Consider the following 12347-nt stretch of genomic DNA (forward strand, 5'->3'; position numbering starts at 1 on the left):
ATGACTATAGCAATTCTAATATTTATATCCCATTTCAACAAATTAAGACATAATTATGCCTATATTCTTTTTATACTCTTAGAAAATCAAATTTTATGTATTAAATAAATTTATGTTTACCATGTGTTAAGAATTGAAAATAGATACGCGTAGTTTAATTGTCACAAACAATCCTGTAAAAGATAATCAACTGATGGCGATAAGACATAAAGCGCACACATCCATATAAAATAAATAAATCTCCTTGACATTAATTGTTTTCTGTTACAATTTTTTTCTTCCTTATGTGGAGCAACTAAGTGCACATGGAGCAGTTTTTTTTTAGGGGAAAATGTGAAAAGTTTTAGAATAATAATAAACAAGGTTAAATGAGTCTAAATTTATTTGGTTTTATGATTGTTTATTCTATATATTTAAGTTTAAAAAAGTTAAAGATTAGAGACAATAAGAGTACCTTCATTGAGACTTTTGGAGTTTTCAATTTTTTCAAATGCAATCATAGTACTTGTTATTTTTTAGACACAGCGTGATTATTGATTTTTAAAATATTTAGAAGTTATTTGCAACTAATTTTAATAACTCGTCAGATAATTTATCATTTAAATAAAAATACTACTTATATGATATGTTCAAGTTATAAATAAATTCTTAATTAATTTTTTTATTCAAATAGAGCTCAAAAAGAGCTCATAACATCCGAGAGTTGCTTTCACCTTCTAACTTCCACGGTTACACTTATAATTTCTTAGCTGAAAATAAATATTGGAAACACAATGGTCATGCGTTTTAGTGGTAAAAGGCTTCATAGAACTCAATAGCCTAACACATGCTATATAAATTACCATAATCATTTCATCCCTTTTCATTCCAATCCCTCTCTCCCAATATCATTGTCATCATCCCTAATGGCCAAGGCTATCATTTTGAAGCTGTTTGTTATTCTTTCATTGTCAACAATGGTTATGGCTAGGCCAATTAGTTCCACAACAACCCTTGCAACACGTTTATTTGTTGGCGAGAACAACAAATGTTGGGAGACAATGTTTGAGCTTCAACATTGTACTGGCGAGATTGTCCTCTTTTTTCTTAACGGCGAGACAAAACTTGGATCGGGCTGTTGCAATGCACTTCTCACTATAGCCCATCAATGCTGGCCCAATATGCTTACTTCTTTGGGCCTCACACCTGAAGAAGCTGAACTCCTACGTGGATATTGCGATGGTATTGCATCCGTCAACAAATCGCTGCCACCATTTGTCACTGTTAATGCGCTTGGCCCTATCATGTCCAATGACTAATTTTTGTTGTTCAAGTTTCCACTCTTATATAGTTATGTCATGTCTTCTAATAATAAATAATATATAACATATGCTATTATTTCCTTTCCCTCTCTTCTGTATTTGATTTTTTTATTTTTGCTACGTTTATTGAATGATGATATTAATTAGAAATTGAAATTACTCGATGCTAGTATACATATACTACATTAATATATGTGATTTATAATAAACAAGTATCAAATGGCCCATTAGCTCAGTTGGTTAGAGCGTCGTGCTAATAACGCGAAGGTCGCAGGTTCGAGACCTGCATGGGCCAAATTTTAATATATTTTTTACTACATTTGTAGGTCGCAGGTTCGAGACCTGCATGGGCCAAATTTTAATATATTTTTTACTACATTTGATCCAACCATTTCCTACTTCGAATCTAACCTCAATTTTGTTTCTCAATATTCATACCTGGCTCATTGATGTCACTCACATGTGTACCACACGCCGTCATTCTTATTTTGTCATTTATAATATTAAAATAATTTTTTTTTTCAACGCTACATTGGTTAAAAAAGCTAAAATTAAATTAAAACCAATATAGAAAATGTTAAAATAATCAAAATACAATCAACCAAAACAATTTATAATGAAACAACCTCCTAAATAACAACTAATTAAAAGAGCTAAAAAAAAAAACAAAAACCGCTCAATCTATAATATTACAAAAATACCTTGAGAGTTTGTGAATTATTACAAAGATCAAGATATATAAGTGGATTTGTGTACCATTGACCAATCACATACCTGAACCCTTTATTCTTAATTTTATACGTGAATCATATAAATGGATTTCTCAGCTACCTTTATTATTTATTATAATAATGACAAGTACATGGTAGACAAAAGGAAGATGAAGTAAAAAATATTTTAAATCTTTTCGTATGATTTTTCTTTTAGAATGGTAATGCAATCATTTTCTAAAGAAGTGGGCTCATATAAGATGACAAGAAAGAAAAGCGTTTGGTGTATAAAAAATATATTATACAGTTGTTAAAATAATATATTAATAATTTATTTTAAAATTTATTATTTAATTAATCTTTTTTGTGTGTTTTAAGTTAGTCATTTGTAAATGTTTTATCGATCATCTTGATTTCAAAACAACTAATTGAACCTCATTTAATTTTTAAAGAGTTTAAATTACAACAATCATATAAGAACATAAATTTTTAACTAATATTTTAAAAAATAATTTAACTTGAGAAATTTCAAGTGAGAAACATTTCAAATTTCATGAAATAAAATGTAAATTTTTTTTAATTCAGTTGATGAAATTACATTAATATTTATTATGTTGTTCCATGGATAACAAAACTCATATTAAAATTTAAAAAATCCTTAATTAAAAATATTTAAAATGAGATTATACTTAAAAATAATTCTAACATTGTAATTTTAAAAACACAAAAAATTAAACTGGTGTAACTTAAAGTATTATCTAATATATTTCGTCTAAAATATATTTACTCTGTAAAGAATAAACATGTGTTTCTTCTTGTGTTATTTATTTCAAGTGTGTCCACTAGATTTTTTTCGAAAAGTGTATTTTATATGTTAAAATGATAAAATCATTTATTCCATCATAAATGATATCTTACGTAATACTTTATTTACATTACTAATTAAATATATATATATATAGCTTTATTATTTATATATATTTTATCTATTTATATAAACATGTATTTCAATTTCAAATTTAAATTTCTTAAAAATAGTAAAAATATTATCTATCTCTTATAATTTGTCTTGCGCATCGAACGGATAAAAACATTAGCTGATATATGATGACAATTGACAAGAAAGAGAAACAACAAAAATAAACCATCAGCATTAATTAAGATAATTTGTTATGAAAAAAACTGATGAAACCATTAATTGGCATCGCCCAGCATTAATTAATATTAATATTAACATTTATAAACCTAATTTTTATTTATTTATTTCATTTTATTTTGATGAAGTTTAAGCTTATACATTAGTTTTTATATTTAATTTATAATTAAGCTTATACATTAGTTAAGACTTGTATTATATTGTGAATATATAATAAACTGTCTATAAGGAGGAACTGGTTCAACTTGAGGAGAAAGCAGAAGCATAGCACTTAGGCGAGTGAATAGTAAATTGTGTGGCATCGGTTAAGATAGTTTATGAAATTTTCAAATTAGGAAATATATCCCTACACTTGTAACATGTCAATCTAATTACTGATCAATTAGTTAAGTTAATTTCTTTTTACTACAATACGAATATGAGAAAAATTATATCGACTGAAAATATTATAATTTTGAATTATTAAAAATAAAAAATAATTAACATGTGAATAAATTCACATTACACAAGTTAAACGGCACATAATATCGAAATGTCAACGATGTGATCAAATCTACATATAAGATAAATCTGAGTTGTATGACATACTCATATTTTCAGATTTATAACATTGATTATATCAAAATCATTTATTGAATTTAGTCACAGTTGATTTGTCGAACTGAACCAAAAAACACCTAACAAGACAGAAAAACAAAATATCACACTAAGATGACGAATAAAATGTCATACCAAAACGATAAATTAATACACCGTGAGACGACAAAAAAAAAAACCACAAAATTAAATTGGCCAGAACTGTAGGTGATGCATGGGTCAAATAATCAAACTATTTTTAACATATAAAAGTTAAATAAAATGAAAAAATAACTGAAATAAAAAATTAAATTGGTTCAACCAACCAAATTAAAATTCAGTTTGAATAGCGTACAATTTAATTGAGGTTGAACCAGCAGTCGAACTGGTCGATTTCAAATTAAACTTGAATGAAATTGACCAGTTATTCCATTCATCTTGCACTTGCAGGACAAATAAAATTATATTTGATTAATGAGAAAAGGTTTCTCAGCTTTCGAAATAAAATACGATTTTAATAAGGGTGGCACATAAGAGGAAAATATTTAATAATGCATCTTATAATTTAATCAAACAAAGTAGTTTATATTTTTATTTCAATTTCTAACTTTATTTTGTTTTATTCATCACAATTAACTAATGATTAATTATAATTAATCGGTAGATTTATAGGATAATTTTATTTAAATAAAATTGTGATATATAATCTTTTAATCATTTAAAATTTGCTCTTAAATATATTTTTTTGTATGATCAACCAAATAATTAATTTCAAAAAAAAAATTATATTTAATTATCAAGTTTTGTTGATATTTTAGAAGAGGTTGATAAATTGAGATAACAAATAAGAATTTATATAAAACTAGAATGTAAGATGTTACAAGTGAAATCATGATAAGAGCGCTTTCATGATTGTGAATCAACTATAATTTTCATTAATCTAAATAATATAAAATTTTGATTAGTTTGATAATTGTCAAATTATTTCTCGTGAATACGATAATCTTATATTAATACTTGTCAAATTATACTCAAGAATATTTATAATATTTTTTAACTCCATTTATCCCTTCATAACCATTTTTAACCATTCAAAACTCACATATCACAAAATCACCATAACTCATCTATCATAACTCATAATCATTCAAAACTTACATCGCTCACTTATAATTTGCACTCCACCAGTTCCTTCTTCACATTGTGGTTAAAGTAACTCAAAAATGTATATTTATTATTATGTTTTTGAGCTCATAATTTTTTTCAAAATCTGAGAATTTTACGTAAACTCAGTTCACGTACGTTGTAACATTATGTGAACTGAATTCATGTACATTGTAAAATTATAAAAATCTTAGGTAATACGTGAATTAAGTTCACGTAAATGTACATAATTTAAGATTGCGTAATTAATGAAATTTGAGACTAATTGGTGGTATGTGAACTGAGTTCACGTAAACGTAGATGAAGTGAGTTCATTTACATTGTAAAATTGTAAAAATCTCAGGTAGTACGTGAACTGAGCTCAGATAAACTTACTTGAATTGAGTTCACGTAAGCCTACTTAAATTGAGTTCACTTACATTGTAAAATTGTAAAAAATTCAGGTAGTACGTGATATGAGTTCACGTAAACGTACTTGAACTGAGTTCATGGATCAATATTGCATAATCCTGAATTTTTTATATTCCTTTTTTATGTTGATGAAGATGAAGATTGAGAGAGGTTAGGATTTTGAAGTTGAAGATGAATGAATGAGACTAGAGTTAGAAATTCAACAAATAGGTAAGGATATTTTGGATAATTTGTTTTAAAAAAAGAGTGGTGTGGGTAGCATTTTTGATATATATGTTATCCAAATTGTCATTGAACGAGTAGCCTAGGGATTAGTTAATGACATCGAAAGAGTTACATGCAAGAGGTCCGGATTTAGGGTTCAAATATGTAACAACTAACATTTTTTCTCCTAACAAATGTAATAACTATAGTAACATTTGCCTATAAAATATATTCAAATCTACACAGCTAAATTATTTATAGTATTTTTTTCTGTCATTATTACATTATTTGTGTTGATGAGTTTGAGGGAGCATTGATAGCAACAAATGTTTTTAGTCAATGTAAGACTTCATTTCTAATACTTGAACCCAATAATTGATGTTATTACCAACAAAACATTACTTTCGACACTGTATGCTAGAAAAACTTATACAATTTGTTCTCACTCATGTCTTTCCATCTTTCACATAAAGAAAATTCTTCGTCTTCATTTTTGTTCCAAAGCTGCAAATCTAATTTTATCCGTTATTCCATTCCTTATCCTTGTCTAGAAAGCTGAAACTAGAGTGTTCATCCAATTTCAATACCATGTTAAAAAAATGTCCCACGCCAAATTGTAAAATGATATATAAGGACTTTGACATGAGCTATGTGTCTTCATTCTATCTTCACCTACTGGTTCTTCGATTATATGAATGAAGAATTGTTAATGTACTAATTCCTCAAATATTTTTTACTTTTTTTTTTATCTATATCCCTTTTTGATTTTTTTTAATATACACTATTTTAAAACCAATGGACAAATATATATATATATATATATATATATATATATATATATATATATTTGTTATCTTTAAAGTCATAAAGCAGAATTGCGATCAATTGATTTTTTTTCCTACGTCATAATGTTGCATTATAGAAATACAACCATGTGTTGTTTATATTATTTTTTATTATTATTATTATTATTATTATTATTATTATTATTATTATTATTATTATTATTCTTATTCTTATAAACAATAAATATAAAATTAATAAATTAAATTAAATTATATCGATAAAATCAAACGAAATACATCAAAATTAATATGATTGAATAAATGTGCAAAAGAAAATATTGTGCTATATTATTTTAACAATTCCTCCTAATTCTTTCAGTCTGTTGAAATTAAATCAACAACTCCATTATATTTTACAATTAACTCTGACGTATTTTGTAGCTGACTACCTCCTATTTTAGGGTGAATTTTATCTATCAAAATATAAATTAAGATATATATGATTGTTTAAACAATGTAACACATTCAATTTTTTTTAGCATATCCGATCTTTATGTATACACTCAAATTGTGTTTCTTTTCAAAAAAAAAAAAATGAACGTACATCTAAAATTAAAATGCACATATATAGTTAGTGGATGTTATTCTTAATGTTTATTTTATTTTCAATATAAATAAATGTATATTTATTGTTTTCACTAAAAAGACACAAAATTTGAGTATATCATAAACACAAATAACATGAACATGCTAGTAAAATAAGAGGCAATCACTTGCAAACTAGGAGGAACAATTACTCAAACTATATTAATTTTGATGTTTTTTTTCTTTTCATTTAATATAATTTATTTGATTTTTTAAAATTATTTTAACTATATTTTATTTATTAGTTTAATATTTTTTCATTTATTAAAAGAAATTAAAAATAAACAATACATTGCGACCTCTTAAAGTAGGAAAATTTTTTCTTTCTTTCGAGATGATAGCATCAGACCTTGCAACCTCTTGAAGGTAAAAAAAAAAAAAAATAATTTAATATATTAATTTCAAAATAAAGTATATTTGACATTTTTTGAAAAATGGATATAGATTAAAAATATCCCTATTTCCTCCGCTATATTATATTATATTATAAGAAAAATATTCTAACATAAATTACTTTAGAAAAAATTCATTTTTTAAGTAAAAGTACAATGAAGCTTTTTCCAAAAATATAATTGCAAACAATAATCTAAACACATAGTATGTGTGCATCTTAAATTTGGGTTCTTAAATATTTGCAATTTTTGTGGTTGTTGTTATTTCTCTATTCAAATTGAAAATTTCCTCTATTTTTTATTGTATTGTTCTTGTCTTTTTGAAAATAAGTATTCCCCTATTTTGTATTGTAATTCTAGTTCCAATTTCCTATTTTCTATTGCATGATTCTAGTTCTTATTTCCTCTATTTCCTATTGTATCATGCTAGTTGTGGCCATTCGGAGTGGTGCTTTTGTCTACGCAACTATTTTTATCCATGTTTTCTTTAATTTAAATTAATAACTTTTTATTCTGTTAAAATTGCAGGTTGTTTCAACTGTATTCCATAAAGAAATGTTCAAAGTCAAGTTATACAGAAAAATTAATAATTAATGCTACTGGTCGGAATTACAATTATATTTGTTAATTGCATCAATTTTTGGTCTCTTGTATATGAAGACAAGGCCATTTATAATATATTATACCTCTTTCATCTTATTGATGTTGTATAATTTGTATAATATGAGTATAAGACTATTTATAATTTACTACTTTGTTACATTAATAATATTGTGACTTTTAGTGTAATCATTTTTTTTAATAGTTATGAAAATTTAAATTCTAAATGTGACTTATACATATTTTAAAAAGAATAGTTTATAAATATATATTTAAATTTTTATTAAGTGACATAAAATATTGGGAAATATGTGTTCTATGTCAACTACATTTATTGTTGAGGTATAAAGGTATAACTATTGAAGGAAAAAAACTTATTACAACGAGATTATTTGTTAACAAAAGAAACTCTATTGCAATAACTTTATTCATTATGACATATTAAGTAAGGTAACTACAATTATAATTGTATAAACATTAGTTATAACAACGATGTTTAATATTTGTAAACTTTTCGCAACAATACATATCCTAATGACATGCAGCAGACATTTTTTTTATTAGGACAAATATTTTTTCAAACAATTATATATTTTTTTCAGTGACATATGTTTGCTGTCAAAAATCATTTATCTTATAGTAAAAAAATATTAATTATATTAATTTAGTTGATAAAATAAATTTTATTTACTAATATATATATTATCTTTATTAATACTTGTTCCATCCTAAATTAAATTTACTCCATTATTTCACACAAATTAAAATTTTGTAGTTAAATATTATGGTATATAAAAAAGAAAAATCAATAGAATTAGAAGAAGATAAAGTAATAAATAGTAACAAATATGATAGAAAAAAAAATTAATGTTTGATTAATAATATAAAAAGTAATTTTGGACATTTTTCTAGAGTAGTTAGTGAAATAGTTTTTTTTATTAAGTAGTTAGTGGAATAGTTAAATGAGTTGAGATGTATAAATAAAAATATATTAGTAAATTAATAAAAATTAATTTTCAATCAGTATTATATAAAGATAAATAATTTGAGACAAATTAGTATTAATTTATAAATAAGATACTTAGTAGAAGAGTCTTCTTCTTTTATGACAAAACATTTTAAATAATAAATAAACACATAAAATCAGGGAATAGACACGTTTGTGGTGTTTTAGCATTTTTATAATATTTACAAGTTAGTTGTAAAAATTCATATTAAAGTTACGAACCAACTACCAAGAATAAGTATTTTTAAAATGATGAAGTAATTACATTGAATATTTATCTGGTATCGATATTTGTACCGTATTTATATGTATTATGTTTTTATGTATTATGTTATTGTGAGTTAATAACTTTTTTATATATTAATATAATATATTTGTGTATTTCAGTTTATTTGTTATCAAATAATTTATAATTTTATAGATTTTGATTTTGTATTATGAATTGATTCAAATAAAGAATTTAACTCTTTTAATGAAATTATATTATAAATTTATATTTTTATTGATATAATTATACCTTCATTTATTATTTTAAATACTGAATCTCGTATCGTACCTATACTAAGCAAAGATAAGAAACAAAGTGCAACCTTAATAGTTTGAAACAGAACTCAAGTATTATTAAATGTCAATCAATGTTAACAAAAGTCTTCGGTTTGTTCTGTCTTATTCAATTTTATTTTATTTATTTAGTATTAAACTCAAACCAAAAGCATTCTATTCTCTACTTTTTAAAAACTTGAAGTGGTTAGTGTCAACTTCATCATACTTGAGATCCCCATCAATATAAACCTTAACATTGTTATCACCCACATCATGAATTACGTTCACCTTAAACCACCTATTATAGATATTCTGAGACAGAACTGGGGACCTATTCACTTGTTTAACTGAAGTTTTTTCCCCTTGAATGGTTTAGTTTGTTTATCATTTCTATAAAAAAAAATGGCATTGTTTTTAAATGAATGGTTTTGTTTGTTTAGCATTTGTGGCTAAAAATGGTTTTGTTTGTTTTTAAATGGTATATGTTGGTTGAATAGTTAAATGCTTGTTTTTTTACAATATATTCTGCAAAAAGTTAGATTAAGAATATATATCATGGTGGCATATTTGTGAATCATCCTTGCAAGTTATATGTTCAAGGTCATGTTGACCAAATGAGTTGGAAATGGAATGTCAACATGAAAGTGAAGATGATATCAATTGAACTAATATATTTCCTTTAGTTGACAAGGATGCTGAAAAAGTAGCAAAAAATGTAGCAGATTGTGATGATGATGATGAATCTAATCAACTTGAAACACCTCCAAATAGTGATGAGGATGATGACTTAGGAAAAAAGTTTCCAAATTTTAAGATGTCTGAAGGTAACGAGGGGATAAAATTTAATTTAGAAATGAAATTTAACACAGTGTAAAATATGTTGTAAAATAGTATGCTATGGAGGGAAATTAAAATTTGAATTTGAATAAAAATGATAGGATGAGGATAGTGGTAAATTGTGAGAATAAACGCCGTTTTCATTTGAGGTTTAGTAAAAGGGTTTCATCAAATTATTAGACAAATTGTAAGTTTGATTAAAGATCACACATGTCATAGAACACTAAAAAATATGAAAGCCAATACTAAATGGTTAGAAAATAAGTACATAGATATTTTAAGGCATACGTCTAAAATAAAAAATAAGAGGTTTAATTAATGAAGTGGTTGAAATATAGGGTGTTAAATTGACTCGCGACCAAAGCATATAAGACAAAAAGAAGAGTAATTGAAATAATTCAAATAGCTACTAATGAATAATAGTCACACTTACAAAGTAGGTATGAGAACTAATTAAGGTGGTCAAATTCAAATAGTAAAATTATAATTCAATATGCTAATGGGAATAGTGACCCCATATTTGAAAGAATATATGTATGTGTTAACGCATGTAAGATAACATTTACTTATATATGTAAAGTCTTAATTAAATTGAATGCATGTTTCTTAAAAGGTGAGTATAGTAGTCAACTCATGGCAGTAATGTGTAAAAATTGGAATAATCAAATAATATCTATTACATATGTCATGGTAGAGGAAAAAAAACAAGAGATTTGTATGGATTATGGAGTAGGAGTATAAATTTAGGGATATGCGATAAAATATGAGGCAAAGGAAAAAAAAATCATGAAAGTGTGTGCGGGATCAAAGATGGCTGAGGTAAACAATGGTGCTTTGATAAATGATAAATCGCAAAAGAATTTGGTGCAAAATTGGAAATAAAGGTAAAAATAAGTTGAACCAAGCTAAAATTTGTAAGACTTGAGTTTATTCAATAAAAAAATTTAAAGTTTAAGCCTACATGTAGCATGTTATATGTTTGTTTTTTTTGTTTATCCTTGAGACTAGGATTTGATAGACATGTTAGTTTATACTTAAAAGTCTATTTAATTTTAATATTTTTGAATAAATTATCAGACATATCTTTAATTAAATTAATGAGTTAGCATGTTAATAAAATTAAGTTATATTTTGATAGTTAACACGATATTTTAAAAGAATTTGATTTTATATGATATCTTACTTTAAAAATTAAATAACACTAATATATTTAAATTACTAAAAGTTTAATATTGAAAAAAAAATCCAAATTTTAATATAACAATTATAATATTAATAAAAAATGTTACACATATTTATTTAAATAAATCGGTCAGACAAATCTAAAAGATATTTTATATAGCATATAGTTCTAAGTAAAATTATGAATATAATTTCTTTTGGTTTGTCATAATTTTCTTTTGGAAATTCTTGGTGTGGATTTTGGCTTCTAACTTCCGCGGGTGAATTCATTTATTTTCTCAGTGAGTTTTCACATATTTATTTGAATAAACAAAACAATATAAAATTCAAAAGTTTGATAAATATATTATTCTCTCCAAAATGAAATATATGCAAAAATATTTATAAAAAATTGATATTGCTGATTTAAAATATATATCACGTCAGGGTTGGCTCAAGTCCACTACAAGTGAAGCTAGGGCATTAGGCCTCTAAATATTTAAGTTATACATTCGATTTCGTTAATTTACAAATAAATAGTAGTTATTTAGGGGTTATGAAACATGAATATTCTAAAAATAGAGGCGTACACGCAGTTGCAGATCTTGATAAATTTTATTGAGAAGCCAATACAAAATAGATTATATACAATTTTATGGTACATTTGAAAATCAATATGTTTTGGTATTATCAAATTGAATCACTAATATATATATATTATCTACGAATGAGTTTGACCATATTTTAAATTTAATACCACTAAATTTTTTAAGTTTTATCTTATGGGTCTATTTTGTAATAATTTTTTTGTTATAATTTTAATTTCAATTATAGAAACAATTTATTTAAATATTTT

At 24.7% G+C, this 12347-nt stretch overlaps 1 protein-coding gene and 1 non-coding gene across 2 annotated transcripts; both read left to right on the top strand.

Annotated features, from left to right (window-relative positions):
* The first annotated feature begins 905 nt into the window (after window positions 1-905).
* On the top strand, window positions 906-1298 carry LOC101501614 (egg cell-secreted protein 1.4-like). Its single transcript, XM_004503005.3, has one exon. It carries the CDS (start codon window positions 906-908, stop codon window positions 1296-1298), a length of 393 nt encoding a protein of 130 aa, XP_004503062.1.
* A 224-nt stretch (window positions 1299-1522) lies between these two features.
* Window positions 1523-1596, top strand: TRNAI-AAU (transfer RNA isoleucine (anticodon AAU)). Its single transcript has one exon. It is a non-coding gene; the product is annotated as a tRNA-Ile (tRNA).
* The last annotated feature ends 10751 nt before the right edge of the window (window positions 1597-12347 follow it).

The sequence above is a fragment of the Cicer arietinum genome, chromosome 5, assembly GCF_000331145.2.
Source record: "Cicer arietinum cultivar CDC Frontier isolate Library 1 chromosome 5, Cicar.CDCFrontier_v2.0, whole genome shotgun sequence".
Classification (NCBI taxonomy): domain Eukaryota; kingdom Viridiplantae; phylum Streptophyta; class Magnoliopsida; order Fabales; family Fabaceae; genus Cicer; species Cicer arietinum.

What these genes read in the sequence shown, in the direction of transcription:
- LOC101501614 (XM_004503005.3), top strand. Translation starts at nt 906, where the DNA reads ATGGCCAAGGCTATCATTTTGAAGCTGTTTGTTATTCTTTCATTGTCA.